We start from the raw sequence: 19,095 nt of genomic DNA, 5'->3' as shown, positions 1-19,095 counted from the left end.
GATCTCGTTTAAAGCAAAAGGTATTTTCTAAGATAGCCAGACCTGCTTACATTCTGTTATTACTTTAATATAAAAATCAATGTTTGTACTAGGTATGTGGAACATGACTTTGATCCTAGGCAGAGGCAGGAGGATCTCTGTGAGTTCAAAACAAGCCTGGTCTATAGAGGGAGTTTCTAGACAGCCGGACTATGTAGAGAGACCTGTCTCCAAAAAAAAAAAAAAAAAGAGGAAAAAAATTGTGTCTTTAATGCCTAATCAAAAGCCAAGACAAACTTAATAATGAAATACTAGCAAACTGAATAAAATTTGGACCTTTAAAAAGTATGCCTTGTACTTTTAATAGATGTTAGAGAAAAATGATGTAGACCTCATCAGCCTTTAATCTGATAGAAGCCTGGTTCTGAAAACCTTGAGGAACTGAGTTGTCTGGTTATTTTTGTAATTTTGATCAACATATGTTCTCATCAACCAGTTGAATGAGCCATAGGGTATTTTTGTTATTTCATGTATGTAGTATTTGATAAAAACAAGAGATTAGATCAGTATAGGTTAAATGTCTGGCTGGTAACTAGATCTCATCTCTTAATATTCATTTTTTTCTTTAGCTCTTCTACTTTTAAGCTTTTATAGCATTTTCTTTACAAGTTCTACCAATTCCCGCTTAGCCTTTGAGGTCTAGTAACCTGAGTCTTTCATATTGATATTGCCCACTGCTCTGTAGTGGCTGTGAGTGAACAGTATTTCATCATCTGCTCAATTCATCATGAAGCCCCTCCTTTCTCACACTTAGCCTGAAACATGTTGGTGGGATTTGAAGGATTTCTGGGAGCCCACAAAGAAGGTGGGAGCAGGAAGCAGCAGTGAAAGAACAGGCTGGCAAGTACTATTAGAGGAATAGCTCCAAGTGTCCTGACCCTAAATTCAGATTAGCCACATAAAATCAGTGCAACAGATGATGTTTTACTGACACACAGCCATTTCATGGTATGACTGTGCTCATGTCTGCTAGTCAGGCTGTTAAGCATGCCTGTGTCAGTGTTTTGTGTGGTGACTTTCCTTATATTCTTCCTCTTGAAATGACTTTGAAACCTTTATTGCCTATAGCATTCCTTCCTGAGGTGGTTTGGTTCTCTTGGTTTGAACATATCCCTTGGCTTTTGAATCTGCCTGTATTTGCTGCTTGTGTATTTCTTCATTAACACTTAGCGATCTTGAGTAGTGTTACTGGAATCTTACATACGCTTGCAGAATAGGTAGTAAAATACTGGGACAGGGCTAAATTTACTTTAGGATGCTCCAAGATAGTATATTTATATGATTTTTAAATTTCATTTTGAGTAATTATTAATTAGCAGAAAGGTGTTAGACTAGTACAGCATTCTTTGATACTCACAGGAGATTGTTTCTAGGAACTGCCTCCGTAGCACCAAAATGTCAGTGCTTTGTATAAAATGGACATTCTTTGTCTGTTAAATATGCATAACCTCTCTCATACTTTAAATTGTCTCTTTATTATATCTAATACAATGTAAGTGCTTCTTATACTTTATGATTTAGAAAATGATTTTAAAAATCTAAACACTCAGTACATTTTTAAAACAAACAAAAAAAAGGCATCTCACTGTGTTGCCTTGGATGATCGGAACTCTCTATATAAACCAGGCTATCCTCAAACTTAGAGAAATCCACTTGCCTCTGCCTTCTGAGTGCTGGGACTAAAGGTGTGTACTACCACACCTAGCAGAGTACAGTTTTTTGCCAAATTCTGATGTTCTTTTGAACCCATGGATACAAAATTTGTGTATACGGAAGGCTGACTGAGTGTTAAAGAACTTTAATCCATGAAAAATTACCAGTTATCAATGTGTTGTCATAATTTCATTTAGCATTCTATGTTTATTATTTTTATAATTTATTTGAGAATTATATTCAGGTGTATTTTCATTTTCTATTTATTCATTCATTCATTCATTCATTCATTCATTGTGACAAGGTGTCATGTAGCCCATGCTGGTCTCAGACTCAGTCTGTGACCTCCACATGGTGGGATTGTAGGCATGTAGAATCACTTGGTTTTATGCAGTGCTAGGGATCAAATCAATGGCTTTGTGCATATGAGACAAGCACTCTTGCCAACTGATTCACATCACCAGTCTGACAGTTTCCCTTAATGTGATTTTAAAAAAATAAAATGGAAGAACAAAAACAATTTTCCTTGAAAAAGTTCAAATGTGGGCTGGGGAGATGGCTCAGCACTTCAGAGCGTGGTGTACTGTTCTCCCCGTTGGCCCAGGTGGCTCACATCTGTCTAACTCCAGCTCTAGGGAGCTCTGACACCCTCTTCTGCTCTCTGACGGTACCTACACACATATAACATGCAGTCACACAAACAAGTAACATTTTATAAAAACAACTTTAAATTAGAACATTATAAGTAAGGCTGTAATTCTTGTTTTGTTGACTACTCTCCTAGTCCTCTTGGGTTTTCTTCTAGTGATAATCCCAGATTAATGTCTATTCACAAAATATACTATATTGCTTGTATAAATTTAAATACACAAATGTTACAGACTAGAGAAGTGATCATCTGGTAAAGAGCTTGCTACACAAGCCTGAGTTCGGATTCCCAGCACTTACATAAAAAGCTGAGTATGATGATGCAGTCTTATAATCCCAGTGCTTGGGAGGCAGAAACAGGATCATCCCTGGACTTGTTAGAAGAATTGGTGAGTACCAGGTTCAATGAGAGACCTGGTCTTTAAAAATAGGGTAGAAAGGCTTGAAAGATGGCTTGGTAGTTAAAAGTGCATACTGCTTTTAGAGGCCTTAAATTTGGTTCCTGGCACCTGGGTTATGGCTCCAGCTGTGTAACTCCAGCTTCAAAACATCTAATGTCTCTGGCCTTCTTGTACCTGCATTCACATGTACACACTCACACAGATACTCATAACTAAAATAAATCTTAAAAAATAGATTGTGGAAGGCACTTGATATTATATCCCTATTGTATATGCATGCATATGATTGAGCATGTACACATACACACACCATATACAAAGGGAAAATAAATACAAATATTATACTTTATATGACCAAGTTTTGGTTTGGAAAAGTGCTTAAAACTAGAACACTGATTATGATACAAAATTAAAAATCTAATTTCAACCCTAAATGTTGAAATGTAAATTATGCAAGGAGAAAATATGCTAGAATGTTAGTTATTTATCTCTGGCTGGTGGGGTTGCAAGTGAACCTTCACACCTTCTCCCTTATTTTTCGATAGTTTGAACTCTTCTATAACAGACAATTTACATAATTGTAGTTGGAGAAAGCAAGCAGATGATTTAGGAAAGGATAACAGAAGTCTGAGGGGTTGTATGAAAGCAGAAATCATTGACACATACTCCAACAAACTGCCTGTTGGGAAGGATAGTGCAAAAGGAGAAAATTCCAAGGGGAAATCTTCATTCTTGCCCTATTCCCCTGCTGGGACCAGGAGGAACAAAGACACATGAAGATAATAGATGAAACCATGGCTCAGCTTCAAGACCTTAAGAATCAGCACCTGGCCAAAAAGTCAGAAGTAAACGACAAGAATCACGAGATGGAAGAGATTCGCAAGAAGCTTGGGGGTGCCAACAAGTGAGTGGATTCCTGCTTGGGATGGGTGGAAGTAGGTAAAGCAGGCACTCTTCCAGATTTGGGTCTTACCTAAGCTACTTGGACTTTTTAGGGAAATGACTCATTTACAGAAGGAAGTGACAGCCATTGAGACCAAGCTTGAACAGAAGCGCAGTGACCGCCACAACCTGCTACAGGCCTGTAAGATGCAGGACATCAAATTGCCACTGTCAAAGGGCACCATGGATGATATTAGTCAGGAAGAAGTGAGTATTATGGTGGGTGGTAGGAGTCATCTATGAATATTTAACCAGTAATGGGAGATTACAGATGGCCAGGAAGGGCAGGGCAACAGATAGGACCACAGAGAGTTGTGAAGGGCATAAAGATGGATGCAGAAGAAATGTGGCAAGGTGGAAGCAGTGAAGTCAGGCTTTGGTATGAGAGAGACATTGATTTGAGAGGAGAGCTGCAAGCCAGTGAGTGCTCAGAAAGACAAAGAATGGGTCATTAGTCTTAAGGATTTGAGCTCTTAGCTGCAGCAGATACTGGACATGGGTAAGAGTGAGAATTGAGGAGCAGGGTAAGATGGGAAACTGGAGAACCTAAGGAGACTGATAGCTTAGCTGCAGTAAGGGAGGTTGGCCAGAAGAGGGTTGGGTAGGGGACTCAGCAATGCAGAAGTAAGGAAGCTTAGGTGGAGGGGGAGGAACAACATCTGAGCAACTAAAGCACTCTATCAACTGGAAGTGCAAGATGGTAGTGAGGGGTGGACAGTTGTAACTGAGTAACTCTTCGTAGGTAGCCTTTCAGTTTAAGTCAGTAAAATATTTTGAACACTAGTATTGCAGATACTGGTAGGCCATGACTTAACCATTCCTAATCTTAATCCCAGCTGTGCTAGCTGAGCTTGTGTTCACATTAGACATGAAGAAACTTAGTGAAAGGTAGAGCCCAGTTTTCAGTTTGGACCTTCCTGTTGGCCTCTGCTTCCGTGCCGTCTAGCAAAGGAGTCCCTAATTTCTAGAGGGATACAAATGACTAGTCTGCTCCATCTGCCTCTTCCAACATTGCAGGGTAGCTCCCAGGGAGAAGAGTCAGTGAGTGGTTCCCAGAGAACATCTAGTATCTATGCTCGAGAGGCCCTCATTGAGATTGACTACGGTGACCTGTGTGAAGATTTGAAGGTAAGAATTGTGGGTGGGAGGCATCAGCATCTTCTCAGCTTACCCAAGAAAAGTTAAGTCCAGGTACACACAGAGAGGAAAAATGACAAACTCCTCTGTAGTAAACAGACAGGCCTTAGGTACTTGTCAGGGCTCTGTCGCAGGTCCTATCCTCCTTCCTTGGCATTCTTATCATCTCCTTCACTGTGCTCACTTTAGCTGCTATCTCTACAATTTGTCCCACAGGTTACTTCAAACTCTAGCTCTCCTTCACCTCTAGTGCTTCTCACATGTTCAAAAACAAAACTGAAGCTTCATTCTTCACATGTTCAAAACAAAACTGAAGCTTCATTCTTGACTCTTTCCCTCTCTTACTCTGTCTAATTACTAATTACTGTGTTGTGTCAATTTTGCCTCCTAAATACATTAGGCATTCTCTCTTGCTTGTTTGCTTGCTTACTGTTGCTATATCATATCCGTGGTGCAGACACACAAGTTCCTATAGGAACTAATCTCCAAAATATTTTTTATTTTGTAGTATATTCTTTATCATTATGTCCAGGGAGATCTGATTTTTTTTAAATTTATAAATAATTTCAAATATAGAAGTAAGGAAAATGATTTAATGAATGTCAGACACCCACCACCCATCTTTAGCACTTAGTAACATATAGTCAATCTTGTTTTTTATAATCCCCACCATGGGACTATCATAGTAAAGCAGATTTGAAGCATTGTTCTGTTCATAATTACCTTAATATATATCTACAGAATATGGGGTTCTTACAAATAAACAAGCATTACTTTGTTTTATCTAGTATGCAGTAAGTGTTTTTGCATTGTCTATATCAAAGTCAGTATTCAAGTGTGTTTTCGTTTGCTTTTTTATTGCTGTGATAAAACACTGATCAAAAACGTCTTGGGAAGAAAGGGGTTTGTTTGGCTGTGTCCTAGTACCAGTCCATCATTGAGAGAAGCCCAGGAAGGAACTCAAAGAAGAGCAGGAACCTGGAGGCAGGTGCTGATGCAGAGCCATGGAGGGATGCTGCTTACTGGCTTGTTCTCATGACTTGCTCTGCCTGCTTTCTTAGAGAACCTAGCACCACATGCCCAGAGGTGGCACTGCTTGAAGTGTGCTGGACCTTCCCACATCAGATACCTACAGGCAATCTAATGGAGAAATTTTCTCAATTGAGGTTCTTCTTCCAAGATAACTCTAGCTTGGGCCAAGTTGGTAAATGACTGACCAGGACAAAATATTAAGGTCCACATATTAAGATCGGTTTCTGCTAATTTATAATTTTCTTCTCTCTCTGTTTCTTTTTGTTTGTTTCCTTCTATTTGTGTAAGAAACCATAGCATTGGTCCTATAGGATTTTCTGCCTTCTAGATTTGGCTAATTATATCTCTGTGATATTACTTAATTATGTTCTTCATTCCCCGTATTTCCTATAAACTGGTGTATATAGAGAGAGTTTGAATTTGAGTTCTTTCTTGGTTTTGGTAGTAAGAATGTAGGAGTGTGTGGTAGGTACATCACCGCATCATGTCAATAGCTATTTGCTGTCATGACACAGTTCCTTGCACATGCTCACTGTTCTCAGACTAGTTCTTGGAACTCCTCCTCTAGACTCAAGTCCTTTATATAAAAATGCTCTAGCATTCCTATGTAACTTAAACAGATTCTTCCTCATGCTTTATTTATCATTCATTTAGTTATTCATTGAGACAGGATCTCACTGGATAGCCCTGGATGCCTAGAAACTCTCTATGTAGGCCAGGCTGCCCATAAACTCACAGAGATCCATCTGTCTCTGCCTCCCAAGTGCTAGCATTAAAGGCATGCACCACCACACTTGGCTTCCTGATACTTCACATCATCTCTAGCTTAGTTATAATGCATAATGCAATGTAAATAGTTACTATACTGTATTGAGGGAATAATAACAAGAAAAAAACCACATATTTAGTAACAGGGATAGCTTTTTTAGACTGTATTTATTTTATGTCCTTGTATGTGTGTGTACCATGTTCATGTGCACTGACTGTGGAGGTCAGAAGAGGTCATTGGATCCCGTCAGACTAGAGTTACTGACAGTTGTAAGACACCATATAGGTGCTGAGAACAAAACCCAGGTCCTCTGCAAGAGCAACAAATGCTCTTAACTGGTGAGTCATCTCTCCAGCTCTACTAATAGGATTTTTAAAAAGATATTTTCAGTTCAGTTTGGGAAACCACAGACCTGATTGTGTGAGAAACACTGATGCCAGAGCAACCAATAAAATAAAGCACAGATGCAGCTGCCCAAGTGTAGTCTGTGGGAACCTTTCTTTCTTCTTACCTTTTTCATTTTGAGTCAGGGTCTCATCTTTTGCTTAGGCTGGCTTCAAACTCCTGGGCACAATCAGTTTTCCTATCTCAGTCTCCTGAGCAGCTGGATGTGGGGCAGGGTTTCAAAGGGCAAAAGAGGACTAGAGATATTTCTCGGTGATAGAGTACTTACATACAATGCCCTTGGCTTAATCCCTACTAGAGCAAAGAAAATATCATTGGGTACAGACCAAGAAACCAGTCAGTCCAAAATATGTGCATAAACCCACCGCAGAGAAATGGGATAGAGAAAACACTTAGAGGGTGAAATTCAGAACTTGCACCTTATTTGAATTCAGCTTTGTAAAACCTTTGAGAAATAATTTATCAAACAAGAATTCAATATTGAGTTTTGATGTTAGAATTAATGTTACTATTTTGAGCTGTAGTAATGGTAGGTGGTTTTATTTTCCAAAAATCCTTATTGTTTACAGTAGTGGTTCTCAGTGTAGGGTGGGTGTTGTGCTTCCCAGGGGCAGTATACTTTCAGGAAATCTGTAGGGTCTCTTTATGGGTCTCTTTATGAGATCCCCACCTAGGAATATATCATTTCATTGGTCCCGATTGTAAGGTGGACATCTTATTCTTTAATTTCTTTTTTTATTAGCCAAAATAGAGAAGTTTCATCTTGTTACTTGGTAACCCTGAGGTCCAGTTACATAGGAAAGGCAGCTTAATTCTCCTTTCATTGTCAGTTCTGCACACAATTCTGGGTTGCTTTCTTGGCATTCTCAGCACTCTCAGTCATTGTGAGTGTATGGGTTTAAGTACATATGCTGTGTTCAGTCTGTTGTAATTCTCGGTGCTCTGTCTTTAGCTGGGGCGGGAGATGGGGTGCATTCACGTTGGATACTTCATCATCATCTTGATAAAACCCTTTGTAGTCTTTGTTCATCTCTCTAAGTTTCTGATATGTCTAGGCTCATCCTCTGGATTTCTCACCCCAAGGAGGAATGAGAAGCTCTTGACTCTTGTTCAGTGGAAAACACTACTATTTAATAATGTATTTATTTAATATGGGCACTGGAGTGCTCAAGACAGCTGACTGGTTGGTGTTTCTAGGACTCCTCAGTAGATTTGGGCCACCAAATACATTTTATTTTTTTATTTTATTTTTTTATTTTGAGGGAAAAATAAAATTATTACAGAGTTCATATTGATACCTCTGATTAAAATTGAAAATTTCAGTTTAACATCATTGTACTTACATTTGAGACTCTTTCTTTTTTTTTTTTTTTTTTTCTTGGTTTTTCGAGACAGGGTTTCTCTGTGTAGCCCCGGCTGTCCTGGAACTCACTTTGTAGACCAGGCTGGCCTCGAACTCAGAAATCCACCTGCCCCTGCCTCCCTAGTGCTGGGATTAAAGGCGTGCGCCACCACGCCCGGCACATTTGAGACTCTTATTTTTACCAGAAATCTTATTTCCTAACAATTTTTTAAAATAAGGTTTATGTGTGTATATGATGTGTGTGTGTGTGAATACCATAGTATGAGTGTACAAGTCATATATGGAGCCAATTCTCTTCCAGTGTGTGAATCCTGAGGATCAAACTTGGGTTGTCAGTCTGAGCCAACTTGCTAACCCAATTTTACCATCTTTGCTTTCTCTCATCTCTCTTCTCTCCCTCTCCTTCTCTCTCTATTACATGTACACTTTCTTTTTCTTTCTTTTTTTTCCTGAGCCTTGTAAAAAACACAGAGAGTAAGGTAGTTCAACTCTAAAGCCAGGAGTGAGGGCACACACCTGTAGTTATAGCCCTTGGGATGCAGAAGCAGTATGTTTATATTGTATTTCACCATGAGGTTCATCCTATCATTATTAACTAATGATGCTGTTTAAGTGTCAATTGCCAGGCTCCTCATTGCTAAGCATACACTTTTGTTTTGTCATTAATTAGCAAGGAATTTTCAGAGTGGTTCCTTTGTCATCTTGTGAACATTTTGTTCCCCAATAATTTTTTTAACCTAACCTTTCTCATATGTCTGTTTAGTTTTGTTTTATAACCAAGCAGCATCATAAGGTTCTAAAATCAAAAGTATAAAAACAGGGTACATGAAGAGAGTTTTGGCTTCTATTTCTGTTTCCTTCTCTTCATCAGTAGGTCACTCTTTAATTAGTTTTTACATTGCCCTTTTGTTGCGGTTTTAAAATACAAATATGTCTACGTGCAATAACATTCATATTCTCCTTTTAGATAATAGTAAACTATTCTTACTTTTCATTTTCATTTGAAAGCCTATTCTACAGACTATTCCATAGCAATTTGTAGTGTTCTTCAAACAGAGCTTGCTTGCTTTCTCTCTCTCTCTCTCTCTCTCTCTCTCTCTCTCTGTTTCTTAAGTTCTTTATTGTTAAATATGTCTGTGACTTTTCAGTGTAGTTTTTTTTTTCCATTATGGCATTTCTCTAACAAAATTTGGGGTGTCTTTCTCCCCCACCCCCGTTCTCTCCCTCTCCTTCCTCCCTTGTGCCCTCCCACCCTCACTTTGATATCACATTACACCCCCACCCCTGCATGCACTTCTTTTCTTAATACCTTTTGTGGTCTCCTATCTAGTTTTACAGTCTATACTACTTTCCCAAACCCTTATTAACACATGTATAAACACTGAAAATGAGAGGAAACATGGAATCTTTGTCTGAGACTGGGCCACCTCAATATACTTTCCACTTCCATCCATTTTCCTGAAAATTTCCCCATTTCGTTTTTCATAACAGCTGAATAAAACTATTATTGATGCATTCAACATTTTCATTATCCATTCTTCTGCTTAAGGACGTCTAGTCTGGCTCCATTCCCCTGCAGTTGTGAATAGTGCAACAGTGAGCATGAGTGTGTCAGGATCTAGAGTCCTTTGAATGTATGCCCAAGAGTTTGGGTCATATGTTAGCTCTATATTTATGTTTTTGTTTATTTTGAGGGGGTGATGGTTTGAGATAGAGTCTCTATGTGTGGATTTATTGGAGCTCATTATGTAGACCAAGCTGGCCTCAAACTCATGGATATCTTCTCCCATCTGTCTCCCAAGTACTAGAATTAGAGGTGCACCTCACCACGCCCAGATAGCTTTAATTTTTTGAGGAGCCATACCGATTTCTTTAATGGCAGTAATTACTTTCCTAGTAAAAGTGAATAAAGTGCTTTTTCCTACAGCCTCACCAGCATTTGTTATTTGTTCTTGATCATAATCTATTATCTTTGTTTTTTAATTATGTGTGCATACACTGATGTGTGGAGGTCGGAAGACAACCTCCTAGAGTTAGTTCTCACCTTTACCTTGTAGGATCTGGACTTTGAACTCCAGTTTGGTGACAAGTGCCCCTATCCACTGAGCATCTGCTGGGCCTTTTGAAATATTTTCTGGCCATTGTGTTTCTTCTTTTGAGAATTAATCTGTTTATTGCATTAACTCTTTTATTGACTGGTAGTTTTGTGGCTCAGGTGTTTTACTTTTTGTAATTATATATTCTAGATCTCAATCCCCTGTCTGGGGCTTAACTGGCAAAGACATACACAACTCCCGTTCTGTATGTAGGCTTTTTCTTCTGCTGTTGGTTTCTCTGGCTGTGCAGAAGGTTTTTTAGTTTCATGTCCCATTTGTTGATTCTTAGGACTATATTCTGTTATTTCACTCCTGTATAGAAAGTTCTTGCTTATATCTGTAACTTCAAGCGTGTTCTTTATATCTTCCTGTAACATTTTCAGAGTTTGGGGTTTTAAAGTAAGTCTTTTCATATGATTTGAAATGATTTTTGTTTAGGATGAGAGATACATTTTTCGGCATGTATTTTTGATGCTTTTGTCAAAATTAGGTGACCATAGAAGTGAGTTTATTTCTGAGTCTTCTGTCTTGGCTCTTTTGGGCTACCTGTTTGTCTTGTGCCAACATGTAGTTTGTTTTTATTGCCCAGTGATATCCCTTTTTTCTTAATTCTTTGAAAAATGTATGTAGTATGTTTTTGTCATATTTACCCCTGTCCTCAGTCTTCTCAGGTCCCACCTTCTTTCCCTACCCACCAAACTTGGTGTCATCTTCTTCTTCCTCCTTTTTTATAACCCCAGCAAATAAAGTCAGTGCTGCCTAGATGTTCTTGGATTTGTGGCCCTTTACTACAGTATGATCAGCCTACTAGGAGCCACACCCTTAGAGAAAACTGACTCCCTCTCTCCCAGCAGCTATCAACTGCTCCTTAACTAGGGGTGAACTATGATTGTAAGTCATACATTCTAATACCTTCAGCAGTGTTCCTTCCACTAAGGACTGCTTAGGCTGTATGTTGTCTTTTGTGCTTTTATATTGATTTTTAGATTTTTTTCTAGTTCTGTGAAGAATGCCATTGGAATTTTGATGGGAATTGCATTGAATCTGTAGATTATTTTTAATAATAAAAGCCATTTTTGCACATAAATTCTGCTTGTCAGAGGCTTAGAAAGTCTCTCTGTTGTTTGGTGTCTTCTTTAAGTGCCTTAATCTTTTCATTGTCTAGGTCTTTACATCCTTATTCCGCAGTACTTTATTTTGGGGGCAGTTATTGTGCATGGAATGGTTTTCCTAATTTCTGTCTCAGAAAGCTTGTTGTTGGTATGTATATATGAGAGCTACTAATTTTTGAATGTTGATTTTGTATCTTGTAACATTACTAAAAGTGTTTATTGAATGTAAAAGTTTTCTAGTAGAATATAAGCAGTCAATTACAAGATCATATTTTCTGCAAATATTGAGTAATTTCACTTGTTTGATTTTTTTTTTTAAATCCTTTTTATAGCTTTCTCTTACCTTACTGTTCTAGCAAGACTTTCTGCACAATATTGGGTAAGAATGTTGAGAGCTGACTTCCATGTGTCACTGCAAAATTTAGAGGAAATAATTTTAGGTTTTCATTATTTATTATAATGTGGCCATATGTTTGTCATATATATTATTTATTGTTTTGAGGTATGTTTCATTTATTTATTTCTCCAGGACTTTGATCTTGAGGTCATGTTGAACTGTGGTCAATACCTTTTCTGTATCTGTATAGTATATAGAGATGGCTACATATTTCTGTCCTTAAGATTGTTTATATGGATGACTAGAAGGATGGTTCAGCAATGCTTACGTTCTTGCAGGAGGACAAAGTGTGGTTTCCAGCACCTGTGTTGGGTGGCTTACGAGTCTATAATTTCAGCTGCAGGGAGATCTGACACTTTTAGCTTTCCTGGGTTCCTGCATTTACATACACATGCATACAAGGCACACACAGTGGATGTGGTTCTTCTGTATAACTGCAAGCCAGTCAATTTTCTAGCATGGTCAAAAGCAAGTACTGCTCATGCTGAGGACCTGAGTTCTGATTCCTGGCACCCATTTCAGGCAGCTTATAACTATCTATAATACCAGCTTCGGGGGATCCGACATCTTTGTCCTCCACTTGGCACCAGCATTCATGTGTACAAACTCATACACAGGTACATACACATAATTTTTAAAACGGCAAAACAAAATCCAGCATGAAATTGGAGGGCACACCCAGGAGCCCTCACACCTAGCTGAAGAGCTAATAGGGGTGATAAATTCTGAGGACGTTTTCTTTAAGCATAAATTTGAAAGGTAGACCATTACTCAGACTCATTAGTGTATGAGAGTTGGGTGGATAGGAAGAAGTTGGGGGGGGAGGGGAAAGAGTATGAATAAAATATATTGTATGAAAGAATTTAAATGAATTTACAAAAGAGGTCAGGAAGTTGAGGGATGAAGGAATGGAAGTAGATCTAGGACACTAGTTCTCAACTTTCCTAATGCTACAACCCTTTAATACAGTTCCTCATGTTGTAGTGACCCCTGACTATAAAATTATTTTTGTTGCTATTTTGTAACTGTAATTTTGCTATTGCTATGAAATTATAAGTATGTGTGTTTTTCACTGGTCTTAAGTGACCCCATGAAAGTGTTGTTCAATCCCCAAAGAGGATGTGACCCACAGGTTCAGATCTAGGAGGAATTAGAAGGAGGGGTTGAATATGATCAAGATACATGGTATGCATGTATGAGATTCTCAAAGAATTAATAAAATATCTAAAAGTAAGTCAAAAACATTACTTTGGCAAATTACATTTATTGGTTTGCATATGTTTTAGTTATTCTTGGGTTTTAGTAAGTAAATGTTATCTTACAATTCCACACATGTACATAATGTATACTTATCACTCACACCCTCTCCCATCTCTACTGCCTCTGTTCTACCCACCCCACTTCAGTATGAATCTCTTTCTTATGTTTATGTCTACTTGTTTTGTGACTTAGTGTTTTTAACTGGGGTTATCCAAATGAACACAGATTTGGGGCTACCTGTTGGAGCTTTGTGGTCTCAGCCCTGGGTACATACTGGAGTAGGTGATTTCGCCTCTGTCAGAAATTCAGTAAGCAGTAAGTGGGATGACCCCATGAGCACCAAGCATCCTTTTCTTCCATCACTTATTGACAGGGACTGTCTTACGTGGCTCTGTGCAGATGATCTCATAGTTGTGAGTTCACGATTACATCTTTGGGATGAAACCCACTTGGTCATGATATGCAATCATGATGTGTTCTTGAATTCACTTAGTATTTTCCAGAAATTTTCTGTTTCTGTGTTCATTGGGAACACTAGGTCTATAGCTTCCTTTTGTCATCATGTCTTTAACTGATTTGGACATTAGGGTAATGCTGGCTTCAAAGAGTGGAATTGGTTATGTTCCTTTCCTTTTTACTTCATGGAGCAGTTTAACAAATATTGATATTAGATTTTCCTTTAAAGTTTGCCAGGCATGATGGTGTTTTAATTCCAGAATTTGGGAGGCAGAGGCAGGTGGATCTCTGTGAATTCAAGGACAGCCAGGGCTGTTAGAGATATCTTGTTTTGGGATGGATGGATAGATGAATGGATGGATGGGTGGGTGGATGAAGTTTGATAGAACCTCAGTGTTGAGTTCAACTGGTCCTGGGCTTGTCAATGTAGACTTTTAGTTATTGTGTTAATCTTGTTGTTCATTATGGATTGTGTGCATGTGTGGATAGATAGATAGAAGTTTGCTAGAACTCAGTGTTGAGTTCATCTGATCCTGGGCTTGTCTCTGTGGACTTTTAGTTATTGTGTTAGTCTCATTGTTCATTATGGATTGTGTGCATGTGTAGATAGGTAGGTAGAAAGAGGAGGGGGGAGGGAGAAAGAAAGAAGGAAAGAAGGAAAGAAAGAAAGAAAGAAAGAAAGAAAGAAAGAAAGAAAGAAAGAAAGAAAGAAGTTAAGTTAGTTTGATAGTACTCAGTGCTGAGTTCATCTGGTCCTGGGCTTTTCTCTCTGTGGACTTTATTTATTGTGTTAGTCTCATTCTTCGTTATGGATCATGTGCATTTAGAAATGAACCACTTCATTTAGATTTTATAGCATATTAGAGTGCTTGCAGTAGACCCAGGTTCAGTTGCTAACACCCATATGATGGCTCACAGCTATCTAATCTTTGGTTCTAAGACAGTTACTGCTGTCTTCTAGCCTCCAGGGATACCAAGGGTCTTCTCTGTTTCCAAAAGGGTTTTCTAAAATGTAAGTATATCTGTGTCCTTGCTCTTTAAATCACATTGGTCTCCGTTGAGATAAAAATTTATGTTTGTAAGGCCTTTTGTACTCTGTCCTTCGCTTGTCTATCTAGTTTCTTCTCTTTGTGCTTTCCCCAGCATATTTCTGTGAAATCATGAACATGATCATGTAGACACACACATTGTTAGTAGTTCCATATTGATTTTTTAAAAAGGTTTTTTGACTTCTAAAGTTGATTATTCCCGAATTGCTTCTCATTCAGTGACTAACTTATGAGGAACTTCCACCTCAGCTTTTGCCTGTGATGTTATTGGTCATGTATAAAACTACATCTCCTCTTTCCTCTTCTGCTGTTCATCCTGTAGGCTTTCGCTTGCACACACGCCCAGAAGCTTTCCCTCACCACAGTCTTGAGTCAGGTTCCCTTCTTGTGTGCTGATTCAACACTGCTTGTCACTGTCTTCACATTCATCTTGCATTATTCTGATTATTTACTTAGCTGTGTTTCTATGTTAGTGTCCTAAATTCTGTGAATACAGGAACTACTCTTGGTGGATATTCATTTAAGTTAAAAGTGGCAGTGAGGCTTAAGTTCAAACATGTATTTACAGTAGCTATAAGGCGCCCTAAACCAAAACTGAGTGGAATTTGCTCAAATACAATGATTTAAGAGAAAAGCTTGTATTGCCTTAGTTATCGTGGATCTGTAAGTGGAAGCCAGAGCAATTTGTGTAGGGCTTTAGGTTACTGTGGGGTGATGCTGGCTCATGGCTTGGGCTAAAAGCCAGAGAGGGCAACTATCAGCTGTTCCTCTGGAGACACATAGGTTGGCAGGATCTGAAGGAAGAACTATAGGTGACAAAGCCACATTCACCTACAATTTCCAGTGACAGTTGGAACAGTCAAATCAAGCTAGATTTTGTGAAAGATGCCAAGCTGGAGAAGAATTTGCCTTCTGCTTAGGAGCAGATCCCCAAGCACCATTCATCTCTCAGGTGGCCTGGACTCAGGCTCAGGTGCTCCTTACTATTGCTGGGTGTGGGGTTACAGGATGCACAGGCGGAGGAAGAAATCAAGCAAGAAATGAACACACTCCAGCAAAAGCTGAATGAGCAGCAGAGTGTGCTTCAGCGGATTGCTGCCCCTAACATGAAGGCCATGGAAAAGCTGGAAAGTGTCCGAGACAAGTTCCAGGAGACCTCAGATGGTAAGCCTGGCATTTCTTTCTGAGCCTCAGATGAGAACAGAAGACCGAAGGTATGATAAGGGTATACTGCTATATCATACCAGCTCCTGTTTTTACATAATTTTGTACTTAAAATTGTTAGATGCCCTAAACAGTGGGGGTTATCTACTTGCTTGCTACAGAGCAAACGATGGTGTCAAGAAAGCTGGTAGCTGGTAGAACCCATGGAGGAATCTATGTTTGTGTGCCTGCCTAGACTACATGGTAGCCAACTCACCGAATACTGATCCTTGTAAGGCCCTCTTCAGGCATTTCTCTCCCTTTGTAGGTTATCACTAGAAATTTTATTTACAGGCTTTACAGGTCATTCTTGGCAGGTGTGGTTGTCAACCCTGGCAGAACCCAGGGCACTGAGAGATTATCATCTGCTCTTTTTTTCTGGCAGAGTTTGAAGCAGCACGAAAGCGAGCAAAGAAGGCCAAGCAGGCATTTGAACAGATAAAGAAGGAGCGCTTCGACCGATTCAATGCTTGTTTTGAATCTGTGGCTACCAACATTGATGAGATCTATAAGGCTCTGTCCCGTAACAGCAGTGCCCAGGTAGACTGAAACCCCTTCTGCAACCAGCTCCTACCATTCTTAGTTGTTCTTCCCTCTTCCCATAACCATGCTCATTCATGCTTGCGGGTCCTCACCCTACTCTCTCTTCCCCTAGGCATTCTTGGGCCCTGAGAATCCTGAAGAGCCCTATTTGGATGGCATCAACTACAACTGTGTAGCTCCTGGCAAACGTTTCCGGCCTATGGACAATTTGTCAGGCGGGGAGAAGACAGTTGCAGCTCTGGCCTTGCTTTTTGCCATCCATAGGTAAGGCTTTGCCTCATAATGTGGAGAGACAGCTGAGGCAACCCGAGGCTCTGGGGCCCAGGGATATTCAGAGACCTGCATAGGTGAAGGTGTTTAGTTCTAGATACCCTTTTCCCTAGCTACTACAGCACATCACTATTGGCCTTGGGGTTTTCTCCATCTGCCCTCATCCACTCAGCCTATCCTCGTCCCTGCATGTATTTAGTTCCACTTCTAGGCTTTTCCTCACATGGTTGCTGGCTAGTAAGCTCTTTCTATACATATCAGCTTGACATACCTCTTCATTCTCCTTCCCTTCCTCTGGGAAACCCTCTTTGACCTCTGGCATACCTTGACAACCCCTGCCCCAGGCCAGTAGTGCTTAGATATGACTCCCTACAACTTAATGTTTGATTATAAAGCATTAATTCATGAGCATTTCGAGTGCTTCTCTGTACAGACCCTATTGGGAGCTTAGGGACAGATGAGTCAGACATGGTCTCTGGTCAAAGGAGCCCACAGACTAGAGGAAGCCAGACACATACCCAGACAGTAGTGTGGAGGGTGTGCATACATAAAAGTGTATGATGGGCAGGGAAAAAGCATGAGTAGTGATGGGGACGGGAGAGGTGGCTCAGTGGTTAAGAAGAGTGCTTGTTGCTTAGAAACATCCATAACTTTAGTTTCGGGGGTACAGTGCCCTCATCTGACTTCTGTAGGCATCAGACATGCACATGGTGCACATGTATACATTCAAGAAAAGTACTCATACACATAAAATATTTTTTAAAAGAAAAGTTTACCAAGAAACCAAGTAAGCATTCTATGCTGAACCTGCAGCATGTCTGAAGTCAAGGAGGCGTGTCATCATGCTGTATGATGGGACATAGTAGACCCTCAGATCACTTGCTTATTAAGAACAGTTCCTGTAAAAACAAAAACAAAAACACCCTATTTTTCATGGTCTTAGGGGTATAGTGGTACCCAGAGCCACATGCAAATGAGGGAATTCAGAGACCTGGGTTATTTAGGCTCTGAATGTATTTGGCCTATTCCGACTGTGGGGCTGGCCTACTCTTCTTGCTGTCCTCATTTCTCAATATTAGCTCACTTATTTATTACCTCCCAGCTACAAGCCAGCCCCCTTCTTCGTCCTGGATGAGATTGACGCTGCCTTGGATAACACCAACATTGGCAAGGTAGGTTAAAGAAAGGTGAAGCCTGGGAGGGAAGACCCCAAGTTGGGACTGGGTTTCAAGGAGTCATTCCTGATTGTGCCCTAGCTATTACTGCTGCCTATTCTATGTACCAGGAGGATTGGGTCACCCTCCTTTGATAATCAGTAGCCTTTTCCTAGTCTCTCTTACTCCCTACTCCCACCTGCTTACTTAGACTAGAAAATGGAAGTGTTGAGTCTTGAGCCAAGATAAATACTCCTCCCACAGGTGGCAAATTACATCAAGGAACAGTCAACTTGCAACTTCCAAGCCATTGTTATCTCTCTCAAGGAGGAATTCTACACCAAGGCTGAGAGCCTCATTGGAGTCTATCCTGAGGTACAATGGGCTGGGCTACAGTGGAGGGGCAAAGGGTAAAGGGGTGTAGAGGATCAGGTTCTGAGCAGTCATCTGGGCTTGGTGGAGCCTGCCCTGAATGTTTAGCCAGCCCATCCTGGAAGAGACAGCCAGACAGTGAAGACAGGAAAAAAGTGCAAAGAAAGAAGGCACATGGGATTGAATGCTTTCTCTCATCCAGAAAGAACCATTGTCTGGCCTTTGAGCAGATATGTAGGGAAGTCGTTTTTCAGCCCCTAGTCCTAGGCTGTATACCTTTCTTAATTCTCCCCTGACCGTTTTTTTTTTTCTTTCTCTCTCTCTCTCTCTCTCTCCTTCAGCAAGGGGACTGTGTGATCAGCAAAGTCCTGACTTTCGACCTCACCAAGTACCCAGATGCCAACCCCAACCCCAATGAACAATAGCAGGAACTCTTATCTTCTTGTCTGGATCCCTCATCTGCCCTTGTGTCCATCTTCTCTCCTGGATCTCATCACCCCATATCATGGATCGCCTGACACCATGCCCCCTTATGCTTGTGTGCATGTTAGTTTGTTTGCAAAATAAATATTGGAGATTGGTTTTAAAGGAGCCTAATCTAAATTTGATTCCAAGGGAATACAGAATAGCTGTACATCAGATAAGCAAAAGTACTCATAGGAGTGGCAGTCACTAAACTGCCCTCATTTCCTCTGTCATGTACTCATTCATCTGTGTGTTCATCAGACACATAATGGACACCTTTTATTTGTCTGGCTCTATGTGGAAATGCTGGGTTTAGTCAGGGACCATGT

General features: G+C 40.0%; 1 protein-coding gene across 1 annotated transcript in view; it reads left to right on the top strand.

Annotated features, from left to right (window-relative positions):
- The window catches only part of Smc1a (structural maintenance of chromosomes 1A), a 43,143-nt gene extending 24,254 nt beyond the window's left edge, over positions 1 to 18,889 (top strand). The window contains exons 17-25 of the mRNA XM_021153232.2: positions 3,500 to 3,645; positions 3,737 to 3,890; positions 4,701 to 4,811; positions 15,767 to 15,923; positions 16,348 to 16,502; positions 16,618 to 16,769; positions 17,878 to 17,947; positions 18,194 to 18,304; positions 18,643 to 18,889. Of these exons, the coding sequence (XP_021008891.1) occupies positions 3,500 to 3,645; positions 3,737 to 3,890; positions 4,701 to 4,811; positions 15,767 to 15,923; positions 16,348 to 16,502; positions 16,618 to 16,769; positions 17,878 to 17,947; positions 18,194 to 18,304; positions 18,643 to 18,726 (1,140 nt within the window). The 3' untranslated portion in view covers positions 18,727 to 18,889. The remainder of the gene's footprint in view (positions 1 to 3,499; positions 3,646 to 3,736; positions 3,891 to 4,700; positions 4,812 to 15,766; positions 15,924 to 16,347; positions 16,503 to 16,617; positions 16,770 to 17,877; positions 17,948 to 18,193; positions 18,305 to 18,642) is intronic.
- Positions 18,890 to 19,095: the final 206 nt, after the last annotated feature.

Source organism: Mus caroli, unplaced genomic scaffold (assembly GCF_978045245.1).
Source record: "Mus caroli unplaced genomic scaffold, Mus_caroli_1 scaffold_5, whole genome shotgun sequence".
Taxonomy (NCBI): Eukaryota; Metazoa; Chordata; class Mammalia; order Rodentia; family Muridae; genus Mus; species Mus caroli.
The sequence above is the reverse complement of the archived record's forward strand: the minus strand, read 5'-3'. Positions and strand labels throughout refer to the sequence as shown.